The following is a 16179-nucleotide window of genomic DNA, read 5'->3' on the forward strand; positions in this document are numbered from 1 at the left end:
CCCTACCCCCCCACAGCACCGCTCTCCGCTGTTGTCCTCTCTGTTTAAAGGTTGTTTGCTTGTTAGGCTGTTCCATATCTGTGGATAGTACTTGAAGGAGAGATTTGTTATTCAGGGTTCTATCCCAGGGGTGGATGATGTAATCTTGAAAACACCAATGTTTCACTTCACTTATCAAGGGTGAATGCTCCTGAATGATTTGAATATTGGCCGCTAGTAAGTTCCAGAGCTTGTTAGTTTATACGGAAAAAACGATGCCCCCTATGAATATCTGGGACTAAGGCAGTGTGGTGATCTGTGTTGCAAGCCTGGAGCGCAGTGTCCTATTTTGTTTGTGTTACTTTCATTTAACTTGTAAGTATAGCAGTGCTTTTCCTTTGGAGGCTGGGTGGGTGATACAAAGTGCCTTAAACATTGACAACAGAAACCATGTCCTGAGCAACGCTCAAATATTAACGCCAACATGAAGTCCATGCAGTAGTCTTTTCCCGTATTCTTCTTGGTGCTTTGTTATGCCAGATCTTGTTAGGTGCATACTTCAGTTACTATTTTCTTTTCAACAACAGATAGCCACAAAGCCAACACGTGTTTCGTCTTAGTGGGCATTCACCCAAGACTTCTATCAACCAAGATAGTGATTTTAAGCAAAGAAAGAAAAGGCCACCTGAAAGAGAACAATAGTTATAAACTCAGTATGGTTCCAAAAACATGATGTTTATGCTAACGTTTTTGGGACCACACTGAGTTTATAAGTATGGTTCACTTTCAGGTGGCCTTTTCTTTATTTGCTTAAAACCACTGTCTTGGGTGATAGTGTTTTGTGACCATTGTACGTTTTGCTTCATTGTGATATAATGAAGCTTTTGTATCTATTTATTATAGCCCTGAGGAAGTCGTGGGTGAATGCCCATTAAGCTAAACAATGTTGGCTTTGTGGCTATCTGTTTTTGAAAAGAAAATAAGAACTGAAGTATACACCGAACAATATCTGGCATATTAAAGCACCAAGCAGAATACGGAAGAAGACTACTGTGTGGATTTATTGCTGATGTTAACCTCATAAGTGCTGCGCACGACCAACGGCCGACGGCACCACTACCTCCGTAGTGCTGCCGTCGGCCGGTGAACGTTCCAACTGCACCTGCGCAATGGAACGTCCAGCACTGGAGCTGGACGTTCCATAGCAGCTAAGGTGTTAATATATGAGCGTTGTTCCGGACATTGTTTTTGTTGTATATGTCAAATGCGTGTAGACAGTATCTGCACTCATCTAACAACATTGGGTGGTCGTTGTTCAATGCCCTTTTGAGCACTCATACATGAGTGAACGGAAATAATTGTGTTGAACCATCCTGGTACATCTAATTGCTCAGTCTATACCCCACCACCTGTTATTTTTCTATGTTTGTCTTAAACATTGCTCATGGCGACTAAGGATACCGCAATCCAGGAGTCAGTCAGTCAGGCTGTTTATTTTTTCTGGTTTCTATAAAGGGATTCTAACACGTCTGCCTTTCTTACAACGTAGCTAGTGATTGAATTTTTTTTTGATGCTTTTGTTCAATTTGTTAGGGAATCCTAACCTGCTCTTTCAGTCACCATCTTTCACAGTCACTGTCATTCCTGTGCTAGAGCATGTTTAATGAAGATGGCCACAAAGTGTGCATGGTCTGTCATGGTATTTCACCAAGGTTGGAGTGGCTATGTAGAGTACAAGGAAAACTAGGAGCAGGCTGAGGACCAGGAGCTTGCTTATTGGGGTGATGGCCGATGTGTCCGTAACTATCCAGTCTGCCAAACTGCCTTGAGGGAGCAAGTCCCGTTTTTTTGTGTCTGCTTTGCTCACTCAGGTCCTCCTTGGGACAGTCAGACTTTCTCACTACGCTCTTATAATAATGCATGGCTGGTATGAATACATTTTCAATTACAGCTTTTAACTTCCAGTCAATCACTGACGCCATTAAGGATTCTGACGTTTGTCAAGATGTCTTACATGAGAATAATGGACAGGCAGTGAGTCTTCTTCACAGCGAGGCAAGAACAATTTGACAAGAGATCTGAAAAGGCTTATGCTAGGTTCTTTTGGTCCGAAAATGTTTAAATGTCACTTTCCTTAAAGGTCTAGATTTAACACACCTGATGTATGCCGATGGTTGTATTTGGGCTAAATTAGAACTATCACTCAAATGTTCTCCGCTTCAAGTCAAGAGCCAAGTAGGTAGCCAAGGTCCTAAACTTAGGATAGACTTTGATGTTACCCTGGTTCCAGACCGGTAAATCAGTGGTACCACCATGGTAGCTTAAGTCCATCTCCTGTTGTTGAGAAAATGACTTCTCCTATTAATGAATATCAGTGAACAAAAACGTCAAACTTGTCTGTCCCCTGAGACATTTAAGATACTGAAATGGTTTATACACAGATACGTCTCAAAATCAAATGGTTGGCTGTATGCTGTTGAAAACAGAATAAGCAAGCAAATATTAGATTTAAAATATGGAACTAAACAAACGTACCACTTCAGTATTTGCCTTTGCTTGCAGTTGAATAGTCGTTTGCATTTAAAATGCACTACCCATAGTACATTTTGGATGGGGGTAGCGAGAGGGGGATACATCATCAAAGCCAACTGACACTGAATATCTCACTTGGTACAACCTAGCTGTCTCAAATGCAAGCAAATGCACAGAGACCAATCTCTCAGCACTGCAAATTCTCTGCAAAGCAAAATGTTCAGTATTTAAAATAAATGGCTATCCAAAAGTGATCTTTTGACAAACGTTGAACTAGCTATAAAACCTAAATGATCACCTAGCTGTATCATAGATGTTGAGCTTTTCTGTATTCAAGGAAGTCATTTTTAACCTGTACCATATGCACTTTAACCCCAAACATTAAAAACACGCAATTCATAAAAGTATGGGATGTCATAAAAGTATGCAGCCAGTATTGTTTTTAGAGCATATTTTGGTGCTGACTACAGCAAATTGACAAATGTTCTCCCCTCTTCGCCCTCTAGTTCTACAAACCAACTCATAAAATCCCCATGCTGATGGCTCACAGTGTTTGCCTCCCTATCCCCCTAACTTCCACCTCCAACTTCCCAACCCAGCGTGGAGATAGAACTATTGTTAAGGTTAGCCAGGTATTAGATCTTCCAGCTTTTCTTTCTTTTTTTTAAGCAATCTTCTTCTGCTAAAGAATATTTTTGTGCTAAATGGATGCTGCAACATCCTTAAAAAGGCCAAAGGTTACCAGAGTCTCAAGGATTGCAGGGCTTGCATGATATGCTGTAAGCAAACAGTTGGAACCTCTGGAAAATTAATTTATAGCTCTGCTGAAGCCCTGCTGACTCATAGAAGGAACATTCCTAAAATAAACTTGTTCAGCAGAGACTCTCTTCAACAAGCATTGGCATAGCCAATAGGTCTCGCCCTTGAGACCCTATATGTGTTTAGCCAGAGCAATTGGCTTTGTCAATGTGTTTAAGCTATGTTGTAGAGCATTGTGGCTGCTGGGCAGTATGTTGAAAAGTTATAATAAAAAGTGTTCCAAGTATTTTTGTTACCTTATATGCAACTAAGACGACAACAAATAGTACTTGAATTGCAACATGAGCAGCATACGGACAATAGGGGAAAATCAGATGATAGATTCTGAGGGCAGACTGAAGTGGTGCTGAGTGATGCTGAGATGGTAGTGTGCTGGTGCAGAGGTGATGCTGGGGTAGTGGTGCTGAGTGATCCAGAGTTGGTGCAGTGTTAAGGTGATGCTGCACTAATGCCGAAGGAGGCTCTGCTGTTGCTGAGGTGGTCCACTAATGAGGTGGTGCTGTGCTGATGCTGAGGCACAAGGAAGGAGAGTGAGAAGAGCAGCAGGAGGTAGAAGGAAAGAGTGAGGAGAAAAGGAGCGTGAGGCATAAGGACGAAGAGTGATGAGTAGAAGAGCAGTGTGAGGCACAAGGAAGGAGAGTGAGGAAGAAAAGAGCAGGATGGGGCATAAGGAAGGAGAGTGAGGAGGAAAAGAGCAGCGTGAGGCACAAGGAAGGAGAGTGAGGAGGAAAAAAGCAGCATGAGACACAAGGAAGGAGAGTGTAGAGGAAAAGAGAAGTGTGGGGTAAAAAGGAGGAGGATGAGAAGGAAAAGAGCAGCGTGGGGTACAAAGGAGAGTGAGGATGAAAAAAGCAGTGTGAGGCACAAGGAAGGAGTGTGAGAAGAAGGGCAACATGAGGCCCAAGGGCGGAGAGTGAGGAGAAGAGCAGCTGTGAGGCCCAAGGGCGGAGAGTGAGGAGAAGAGCAGCCATGAGGCCCAAGGGCAGAGAGTGAGGAGAAGAGCAGCCGTGAGGCCCAAGGACGAAGCGTGAGGAGAAGGGCAGTTGTGAGGCCCAAGGACGGAGAGTGAGGAGAAGTGGAGCGTGAGGCAGAAGAAAGAGTGAGGAGAAGACCAGCAATAAAGATTTATAATCTGATCTTGCTTTTGTGCACTATGCATCTATTCACCACTTAAACAGGGGCACATATCTTAAACATATACATATGATATGACGGGTGTGCATGCCTCTGAGGTACTGAGATCTTATGCTGCCAACAAATCCACAGATGCTGAAATGTTGAAAATGTATGGTGTAGAATGCTTCAATTTAAAAAAACGGCAAAGGAAATTTTCGCTTGCTTTCTTGGAATTCTTAGGAAACTTGATACATATGATTGAAATAAAGAAGCACTGATTCTGTAAAGCTGTCCTGTATGGAAAAGGTAGTAGTCCTATGGGAACAAATGTGTCTGGGGATAGGAGCAGGAGGCAGCCAGGAATCCCAGGCACCGTTGTTCCCCCAAGCCAGCGTCTGAAGTGGAAGAGAGGACCCTGCGGCTAGAGATCTGGTGTGGACATTCCTCAGGCTATGATCCTACAATCCGTGCAGGAGTCCAAGGGGGCGCTTCCTGAACTGTGAAGCCTTGCTTCAGGGAGGTAGGTTTGTGAGGAGGTCTCCGTTTCATTTCAACAATGCAGTTTGTTAGTGACTGGGTAGGTGTACCATCCACAAACCAGTCTTGATCTATCCCAGCTCACTTCAGCAGCCTTGTGCTTACCGTTATGTTCCCCTGTAAAGTAGGCAGCTCGGGTTCGCAGGCTGATGGTGGCAGAAAAGCCTCCTTACAAGGCTCGTGCCTGGTTTACTGTGAGGCTTCTCCAGGTGTCCACGAGCCTCCTCTTTCAGAATGAAGCCCCTGGTTTAAGGTAGCTGCCTCCCTTCTCTTACCGCAGCTCCAGTCTCCTAGGGAAGGGCTTGTTGCTCCTCTGTTGGGACGGTGTGAGGGGGAGTGGGTGCTGCATTTGTCTCCTGCCTTCCGTGACCGATGCCCACCCTCTCCCCTCATCCATATCAAAGTACTCCAGCGCAACTCAGAGGCTGCAAAAGACTGTTGTCTCGATGAGCTGAGGTACAGTGCTCTGGAGTCATGGATATGTCAGTCCCTTGACCCAGGTACCCTCTGAAAGGGCCCGCTTTAGCCTTACCGTTAATTACGTTGCTGTTATTTGGAACTCCTCCTTCGCCCGTATGTCGAAAGCAAATGCCCATGAATAATGCGCATTTGGTTGAGGAAGGGGAATTTGCCACTCTCGCCTGCACCCAGTTGCAGGATCGTCACAAGCCGCTTGATGCGAGTCTTCTCCACTGAAAGGTTTTTATCGATCTCCCTCGACTTGCGCTGCTTCACGGCTATTAAGCACACAGTGTGTAAAGCAGACGGAGAGCACACAATGGGTGTGCAGGAAGTCTGCCATCTTTGCAGAGCTTCATGCTAGGGAGGCCAAGAAAGGAGCGCGCATGACCTGCCCTGAGAGGCAGATTCTCAAAACAAGCGTGGCAAACGCGCTAATTAGAAACAGATGGCGCCCCTGCTCATAACCGCCAACATAGGCTGTGGGCGGAAACATTTTCTGGGAAAGGTGGGACATGCACCCACCTTTGCCCAAATTTGTGCTGTCCTTTTTTAAAAAGACGCATGCAAAAAACAATAAAAAAAGACTGGAAAAAAAACAAGCACAAGCGTCCAGAAAGTCCAGACTGATTCCAATAATTCGTTTTCCTAGAGCAGCGCATGTGTGCAGCGCTAGGCTCGACCTAAAAAGGGAAAAGGATTACCCTAATGTGGTTATCCTCTGGATACTGTGTTTTCAAAAGTTGGTTCATCTAAATGGAATACAATGGTTGCATTTAAATTGTGGCCTTGAGTAAGCCAGTCTTCTGATCATACCTCATCATTGTTCAAGGAGTGTCCTGCTAAAGTATCAAAATTAAAAAGTAAATTGTATTTTGACCTACAAGCCCATTCTCAAACTGCTGGGGAAAATTGTTTCCGGTATGTATATTTTCCCTTATTTCATTTCTTGTAAAGAAACAGTTTGAATTGCTTTTATTTCCTTGTTAGCGATTTCACATATTGTGTGTTTACACATTTCCAAGTGTTTTTCGGTGGCATTGACAATCGTTTATTTAACATTTCAGGCAGTTCTGTCTTGAACTTAATGGACTTGCAGTCAAACTCCAGGTAATGCTTTTCATGTTATTATTTTGATGTTGGGTACTAAATGTCCGGCAGTATAGACGTATAGAGAACTCGACGATGCAGCAATTTAGCAAACGTTTATACAAAGACTACTTCTTGGTTGGTGTACACATTTGACTCTGAAGTTGGTCCATTTTACATTTTATCGATAACCAATTAAAACAACTCCGCCATTGCTGTTGGTACATACTGGCACCTTAGTTGGAAAATGGCCTGATGCATTGTACACTTTATACATACTGCTGCAGAGGAGAGAATTAAAAAATAAGTTATAGTATAAACATCTTTTCACCTGTTAGAGAATTAATAATATTTAAGTAAATAAAACTGGATGTTCTGCTGCAGCTCCAGATGGACTATGTTTGCACTCCTGCGCTCGCTAGTGCTGCCTTTCCAATTATTGTTTTTCTTTTTGTTGTGGGACCGCACAAGCATACCTCAGAGTCTAAGATACTTTCTTCTAAGGTTTTTCGGCGCACTTGAAGATTTTGTCTGTTGAAAAATGAATTAGTTCATAGATGCTCTGTCACATCTGACCATTCAAAAGGGCTGCACAATGACAATGTTTATTGAACCATACCCTCATGTATCTCTTGAAGCAGGCAAATGGGTGTCCACGTGTATTTGTTTGATTTAGAATTTTAAATTTTCTGTTGAGGTATTTGAATACAAATGAATTTAAAAAAAATGTTTTTAAAGAGAGAACATTAGCCCCTTAGTGGCAGACCTGTACCAAAATGGCAAGAACGATCCTCCCTCACATTTAATGTTCCTATGTTGTGCATGAGTTTTAGGACAAATGTGTTTCTATCCATGTACGTTAGGCCACTAACTACCTGGTGGAATTCAAAGGCCCACATGTTTTTAAAAATACTACAGGTGTAATAATAAGAGACTTTGTTTATGTGCACAAGGAATCCTGAGCACGTTTGTATGTTGGGCATTCCTGTACCCCTGGGAGACTCCAGAGGATGAAAAATACCAGTCCAATTAGCCTTTTTGCTCTATGACGTATGCCTATTAAACAGCAGGCTTACAGAATGTTGTGTTAAATGGAAAGGGACAACTTTTTTAAATATGGTTTCTGGGTAAGCCTTTTGTTCAGCAATGCAATTTGCTAAAAATAAATCAAATAATTCATTTATGTAGATGTTGAAAATGTTATCTATTTTGCAATAGTCTTTGTGTATAAATTAATGCCAATGGCTTGCGTAGTGTCCAAGAGTATATTACTGTGAAGCATTGTTGATTTGCATGAAGAGACAAGAACCCCTCTGGGTACCCGTCTGTTATTTTCAGTCAAGAAAACCAGGTTAGCATACATGTGGGTAGCACTTTTCCATAGGCATGCTACTATAAAAGCTAGAACGAAAATTGGTAGATTTAGCTACATTTCTAAATTCTGTAATGTTTACAAAAACTAGCAGCCTGTCATTCACCACGAGGAAGGTCTAAAACCTACCTGTAATTCCTTAAAAATGTGCAGTCGACACATATTTGTGTTGATTTTTTACATATAGGCCAAGGCTTGACCCTTGCTACTCCAGCACAGATGCCTCAGCCAGCACTTCTGCCGGATGTCCTCAGTTCTGCCACCTGCACTTTCATTAGCTTCTGTGGGCAGAGCCAAACACATTGAAAACATTTACTTTATCTGTTCTCGAAAAAACAAAGGATTCATGTTTTTGGTTGATCCTATCTGAGAGCGGCAGAAGAGAACTCATTTTTGGGAAGTATGTTGATTTTCTGAAAATGGATATTTTCCATACTGTCTCCTGACATGAATATCTGGCAGAGGGAGGTTTGCCATCCACCAGCAGATTACTTAATTATTATTTTTTATTTTATTTTGTTAAATCTGTTTGTTTTAAAATACAAACAACATTCAAGGGACTCGCACAAATACAGAATAATCCACAATTCGTATCCATGAACCTTCGTCAACTTTGCATCCAATAATACGGTACCAGGTCCCCTCATCATTGTGATAGTATGCCGACTACTCCCACCAACCTCGGTAATCCGGTCAGTGGTGGTTCTGAGTACCAGTGAATCACCCTTCACGATCCCTTGATTGGCCCACAACTCCCCTCCCACCCCCTGCTGTTGGTGCTACTACCTCAGGAGAAAATGCCATGTGCATACTACTTTCGTGCCATATTAAGTGGGGTCGGCAGTTTGTCCACCCCTAATGTCCAATAACCTTTCATGTTGCGGGGATCCCCCCCTACGCTAACTTCTTCCAACCACGAAAGTGCCATCTACACCTGCTCCTCCCTCGCCGAAGTACCTGAATCTGACTCCGCCTCTGCATCTACCATCCTGAGATCTGTCACCAGGGCCTCCCACTCCCATCACTGTGGGACCTATGTGCCTGTTGCATCCTGAGTGAACTCTCGCTGCCCGCCCACAATATCAGGGCAGCCTTACATAACTAGGGCCTGCCACTGCCTTCCAGTGGGACGTTATTTCCCTTTTGACCAAAATGAGACCCAAGTCCAGGAATTTGCTAGTTATCTTATTTCTGCTAGTATGAGATAACCAGTGTAATAGGCACACACCCTCGTCCATATCGATCTGCCGCTCTGTTATCCTACCGAGTGTCCCCGTCACCTCTTCCCAGTATGCGCCTAACTGCGGGAAATTCCATAGCATGTGGATCAAGTCCGCACCCTCAGCCCGACATCGGGGGCAGATCTCCGCAGTACCATGGAAATAGTGATTAATTTTCGCCGGGATAAGATACGCCCTGTGTAACACGAAGAATTGGATCAGCTGGAACCTGGCATTCCGAGTGCCCTTCCATGCCCTTCGGAGTATCTGTGACCAGGCTACATTGGGGATTTAGGACTCACAGGGAACACCTCAGCCCTGTCAGGACCACTTACTCTACCCATCCTCCGTAAACCCAATATCCGAGTATTCTACCTCAAACCCGCTCCCTTGTAAAGCACCAAACCGATATTTTCCTCCTACTTCTGGCTGAGAACCCTGATGTCCTCTTGCTATCGGAAACCTGGCTTACCGACGACTCCCTTACGGATATATTGGCGGCATTACCCCCCGATTACTATCTGTTGAATGCCAACCGCCTTGGGGGCCGATCCAGCGGTGGGGTGGCAGCTGTTATACGCAAGAACCTTAAAATCTTTGCCACCGCCTCCTTGATCCTCCCCGAAGTGGATAACCTGGTCCTCAGCCTAGGGACTGAGGTAGGTGCATTCACTGTTATAATTCTTTACCGCCCCCCTTCCCCTATGCCCTCCTTTCCCTCTGCCCTTACTGAGCAGCTCGCCAACCTCATCACGTCCACCTCTCGTGTCGCCATCTTTGGCGATTTTAATTATTGGTTTCAACATAAAGATGCTGGACCGCACGCCACTGATCTCTTTGAGACTCTCTCAAGCCTCAATTTTACCCAACTTATTGAACTTCCCACACACAGCGGTGGCCACATTCTTGTCCACATATGGACACTGGGGGTGAAGTCCTCTTGTCCGCAGATCACTCCCTGCGTGTGGTCTGACCACTCCCTGATCGATATCACTATCTCGATCAGTGATAACCTCAGAGCCCCCCCTTTAGAGGGTGGTGTGGCCCGTAAGTGGAGGACTGTTGATTCCTCTGCATTCCTCTCACCTGTCCCGCTCCTGCCCCACCCTTGCTAGCGACACCTGCACCGACGAGCTAGATGGTATTATCTCTGACTGGCTTACGTCTGCCAGCAACATCTTTGCTCCGCTCACCAAGTTTCCGCGCTCACGGCATAGCAACTCCCATAAATGGTTTGACCTCCAACTAAAAACCCAACACCTAGAGCTACGCCAGCTGGAGCGCAAGTGGAGAAGAACCTACTGCTCCACGAGCAGAGACATTTACGTGACTGCTCGTAACAAATACAAAAAAGCCATTGCTATGGCCAAAACAGCCTATGTCTCTAACAAGATCCTTTCTGCCCCCTGCAAATCTAAGGAGATTTTCAGAGTGCTTGAAGAGTTTTCTTCCGATCCCAGGACGCTCCCTACCCAGGCCCCGACACAGGAGTCCTGCAATGCCCTTAGCTCTTTTTTTATGGAGAAAATTGTTACGATCAAGGCCACCATTCCGGTCACCTCTCTTGGCGCTGACTCTACCTGTCCCCCCTCCTACCGTCCTTGTTTTTACACACTTCCCTCCCCTAGATCCCAAATCTCTGGCCACCTTGGCCGCCCGGGTTAAATCTGGTTCCCTGGACGACTGTTGTCCACCCTCCATACTACGGGACATCTGCCTCCACTTTCCCGATAATACTCTTTCCCTGCTGAATTCTTCTCTCTTCTGGCTCTGTACCCAACTCCTTCAAGGCAGCTGTCCTAGTGCCATTATTGAAGAAACCCGGAGCGGACCCCGCGGTTTTGGCGAACTATCGGCCCATCTCTCTTCTGCCCTACTTTGCCAAAATTCTGGAAGCCCACGTCACCGCCTGTCTCTCCCAGTTCATCGAGAGCTCCAACTTTCTCGAAGCCAACCAGGCCGGTTTTAGACCCGGCCACTCGACGGAGGTAGTAATCCTTGCCGTACTGGATGCCCTTCGAGCCGGCGTCGACAGGGGCACCCCTCAGGCCCTGGTTCTTTTAGATCTGTCGGCCGCTTTCGACACGGTGGATCACAACATCCTCCTCCGCCGTGTCGAGCAGGCCGGCATCCAGGGCCTGGCACTGACCTGGGTCAAATCCTTCCTGTCTGGGAGGTCTCAGACTCTCAGCCTGGGTACTTTTAGGGCACCTAGGGGGAACGCTCACTCTGCGGGGTCCCTCAGGGCTCTTCCTTATCTCCTCTTCTCTTTAATCTACATCTTCAACCTCTTCTCTTCTCTCTGAGGCAGTGGGACGTCACCGTATTCAACTACGCTGACGACCTGCAACTCATCTTTCCCCTCGCCTCTTCCTCTGCTGTTTCTAACTTCCAGGCCGTCATGACCCACATCCTTCAGTGGATGAGCCAGAACCAGCTCAAATTAAACCCCGGGAAGACGGAACTCCTTCTCCCCGGCAAGAGCTCTATCCACTGGGGCCCGCATTTCTGGCCGGGAGACCTTGGTCCCACCCCCACACCCGTGGCCTCAGTAAAGAGTCTCGGGGTCATCATTGACTCCGAGCTATCTCTTAAACCCCAAATAGGGTCGGTGGTCTCCTCCTGCATGTACCAGCTGCGCAGGATTAGAAAGGTGACTTACCTACTGACGCCCGAAGCCCTGATTCTAGTAATCATGGCCCTTGTCCTTTCTCGCTTGGACTTTTCAAACTCCCTTTATCATGGGCTGCCTAAGGCCCTCCTTTCTAGACTCCAGATCGTCCAGAACCAAGCGGCGAGACTGGCCTGCGGGATTCCGAAATGGCAATCTGCCAAACCTTTCCTCACTAAACTTCATTGGCTTCCTGTTCTCTCTAGGGCAGCCTTTAAGATCGGCTGCCTCACCTTTAAATCTCTTACTGGCACCTGCCCTGCCTTCTTGAAATCCCTCATCCGTCCCTATTGTCCCTCACGCAATCTCAGATCCTCTACCCTTCGTCTTTTGGTTGTCCCTCCGTTTAAACTCTGCAGAATGGGTGGCCGGAGATTTGCTTGTCTTGCCCCCACATTCTGGAATGCCCTTCCTCCCTCACTCAAATTTTCTAACTCACTCATCCAATTTCGCAAATCCCTAAAAACTTGGCTGTTCCCACATTCTGGCTAACTCTCTTTCCCTTTCTCAGTGTCAGATCAGCGCCAGGAAACTCATGGTGACAGTGCGCTCTAGAAATCTCCCTTAACATAACATAACATAACATCCTTTCCCAAGTCCGCCGTCCACTGCTCCCGCAGTCTTTGCAGCGGCGCAAGTCCGTCACCTGACATTCTTTTATATAAGCAGTTAATCGCCTTATGCGTGCCCGCCGCCATCACCACATATTGGCATATTCCACTAACTGGTGGTTCAGATAAGCCCATACCCCAATACTTCTGTAGTGCAGAACACAAAGCCGCATGCAATTGGAAATGTCCCCGCGGGAGCCCAAATGACTCCTTTAGCGCGCTATACGGCAACAGTGCTCCGTTGGCATACAAGTCGCCCACCATCTGCAGACCCAACTACTCCCATTCCGCCAGGCCAGACCAGTTGCCACCGTGCGGTAACACCATGCACATGCCCAATGGTATCTCGGGCGCATATTATCGCAGCACCCAAATCCTGCTGTGATACCGCTTCCAGCAATACCTCAGGGTACTTTCCGCCATGGACAATTCAGCCAGTCTCAGTTTTTGCTGTAGTATTACAAACGACAACACGTGCCGCGGCACATCGGGGATGGTTTCTCTCACCGGTCCCTGAAACTCCAGTGCCACCGCCTGGGTGAGGACCTGGAAATGCACGGCCAGATAGTATAATTCAAAGTCGGGCGAGGCAAGACCCCCCTCCTCTCGCGATCTCATCAATGTGTCCAAGGCCAATCTACGCCGACCTGTTCCCCATATAAAGCTACTCACTGCCGAGCGAAGTCGTCAAAAAAACGCCACCGGTATTCGTATCGGTATAGTCCTAAAAAAAATAATAGGCGAGGAAGCGCCACCATTTTCAGGAGCGCGACTCGACCCATCACCGACAAAGGCAGGGAGCCCCAGAACCGCATGCTACCTCTCAAGCCCCTCATAGCCCTTTCGATATTACCCTCAAGGAGATCCGCCTGTGCGTGATACACCCGCGTTCCCAAATAAGGAAGGCACCGTGGCTCCCACGTCAAGCCGGGTGGTAATGTCGGCGGGCCGCACCCACTAGACACTGGGAAAACACAGGTCTTGATCCAGTTAACCCGCAGGCCCGAGATGTCCCCGAAACGATTGAGCAGGTTCCTTGCCCCGCTCAGGGCATCCCCGGCGTCCTCCAAAAACATAAGGAGGTCATCAGCATACAGCAAAATATAGTGGCTCTGGCCCCGGAGCTGAAGGCCCCGGTACGCAGCTCCTAATCTCGCGCACGCAGCTAACAGCTCTATCGCAAGAGCGAACAACAGCGGAGAGAGAGGGCAGCCCTGTCTAGTGCCCCGTCCCACTGGATAGGAGGAAGAAACGGCCCTCCCCACTCGGACCCCGGCAGTGGCCGACGAATACAATATTTTAGTCCAACCAATTTACCCGGCCCCAAGCCCGAACGCCGCCATCGCCGAGAACAAGTATGGCCATTCCAGGCTATCAAACGCCTTAGCGATGTCGACCGACAGCACCAATGCTTCACTGCCCCCTCCGCCTCCCTCATCAAGGATCCCGAGCAGCCTACGAACGCTACTGGCAGTATTTCGCGTCGGGATGAAGCCCGCCTGGTCCTCATGCACTAGCCGCGTCAACTGGAGGAGCCTAGTGGCGAGCACCCGGCTCAATATTTTATAATCCGTAGTGAGCATAGAAAGAGGCCTATACGCAGCAGGATCAGTCGGTGTTTTCCCAGGCTTAAGAAGTGGTATAATGATGGCCTCCCTAGTCGACCCCGGCAACCTCCCCGTTTTCCGAGCCTCCCGGTACACCATCAATAGTCTTGGGGCCAGTAGGTCCACGTACGCCGAGTAAAATTCAATCGGCAAGCCGTCCCTCCCAGGCGTTTTATTGCGTGCCAATTGCTTAATTGCGCAGCGGATCTCGGCTAGGGTAACATCTTGCCCCAAGGCTTCCGCCTCTACCTCCTCTATGGCAGGCAATTCCAGACCCTCCAAAAATGCCTGGGGTCCCGTCTCATCAGCCCGGAGGCGACTGGTGTAAAGGTCCGCATAGAAGGACCGGAACACTTCATTGATCCGCTGCTGGTCATGCTCCAACCGGTCAGCGGGGGACGCCAGCGCCAAAATAGGCACACACAAGCAAGCCAAGCCAACAACGTTCCCACCTTGTCCCGCTCCGCATGCGCCCGAGCCACAAACGCCTTATAATCAAAGCAACTGAGCCGTTCCACTCCCCCCGCCACCGCCTCCTTTCGAGCCAGCACGTCAGCACGTGTCCCAGTGCCATCAGAGTGAGCCTTCTCAGCCTCGCCAAACCAATTCTGCCCGGTCAATCTCCTGTAGGAGCAGCTTCCGAACCCCCACCCATTTGGCGATACAAACGCCACGGACCACCACCTTGAAAGCATCCCACTCCATAGCAGTCGTTGAGGCGGTACCCGCGTTTTCGACAAAGTAGCGTTCTACCGCCTCACCAAGTTCCACACGGAATACCGGGTCCTCTAACATCTCGGGGCGCAATCTCCAGTGAGGAATTCTGGGTCACTCCCACACCCAACAGAAATTCACCAAAAGGGGGTTATGGTCCGAAATGGTGCGCGTCAAATACTCACTGCTGATCGCCAATGAGGTCAGGCCAGCACTACAAAAGACAACATCAAGCCGGACATGGAGGTCGTGAAGAGCCGAATAAAAGGATTAATCCCTATCCGCCGGGTGCTGCGCATGCCAAACATCAACAAGCCCCCAATTATCCTGCCAGTGGGTGCGAACCGCTGCCAGTTTATTTATCGGGGCCGAGGGCAACGGAGGGTGCGATCTATCCATGGTCACATCAGCGATAGTTGAAATCCCCCCCATCAGGACCGGCACCGTGCAATAATCCGCAAGGGCGGAGGACAAAGATTCCAAAAAGAATGCTTGCTCCACGTTAGGAGCATAAACGCTACAGAGGGTCACCTCACGGCCATACAAGCAGCCACGAACCGCTACATACCTGCCTCCCGGGTCTACTAAGTGGTCTATCATTTGGAACGGGACCCCGGCCCTAACCCAAATCGGCACCCCTCGCGCAAAGGCCGAATACGTGGTATAATACAGCTGCCCGCGCCACCTACGCTGCAGGGCCCGCCCCTCAGTGTTAGTAAGATGTGTCTCTTGCAGGAATGCAATCTGTATCCCCCTGCGAACTAGATAGGAGTGGATCTTGTACCTACGCTGCATAGAGTGCAATCCCCGAACATTCCAGGTTATACATTTCACGTCAGGAGCCAGACCCATAACAACTGCGCAAAATCCCGCTCAAAGCAGCCCACCTCCCCTAGCTGCCAAACAGGGACGTCCACATTCAAAAAAGCAACATTAGGTAGCACTGTTATAATACAGAGGCGCAACAGCAGGCAACATCCCCAAAACCAACAACCCCCAAATCGCCCCCCTCCACCCCTTACACTGCCCACCCTCCCCCAGAACAGGCACTAACAAAGTGAAACCCATCCAAACCGCCCCAACTGCACACACCATGCAAAATCAAGGCTAAACAAACAATACCATCCGGTGGGGGTTGGCTAGGGCCTAAGGTGCAACTTGCAACAAATACAATACGCCCGTCCGCCCCCCCCCCCCGAATCCCCCACGTCATCCCACCTCCCAAGTCCCCCTGAATCCCAGCACAGCTCCCCGTATCCGCCGCAGCCCCAGGCACTCACAAACCAGGCATTCAACGCCCCCCCCATTCATCCATGTTATCTCACAACAGCCCGCCCTCAAACAAGCCAGGCAAATCTACGCTACCCACCAAAGCCGTTATCCCATCCCCATAACCAGTCCCGCAGTCACTCATCCAGCTGTCCGTCAGCTGTCGCAGGGGTGGCCGGTGGCA

The 16179-nt window shown here is 48.1% G+C and overlaps 1 protein-coding gene across 1 annotated transcript in view; it reads left to right on the forward strand.

Moving 5' to 3' along the window:
• Window positions 1–16179, forward strand: part of MOB4 (MOB family member 4, phocein) — a 122745-nt gene that overhangs the window by 66536 nt on the left and 40030 nt on the right. The window contains 1 exon segment of the mRNA XM_078680442.1: window positions 6510–6552. Within this exon segment, the coding sequence (XP_078536568.1) occupies window positions 6510–6552 (43 nt within the window).

This window comes from Lissotriton helveticus, chromosome 3_1, assembly GCF_964261635.1.
Source record: "Lissotriton helveticus chromosome 3_1, aLisHel1.1, whole genome shotgun sequence".
Taxonomy (NCBI): domain Eukaryota; kingdom Metazoa; phylum Chordata; class Amphibia; order Caudata; family Salamandridae; genus Lissotriton; species Lissotriton helveticus.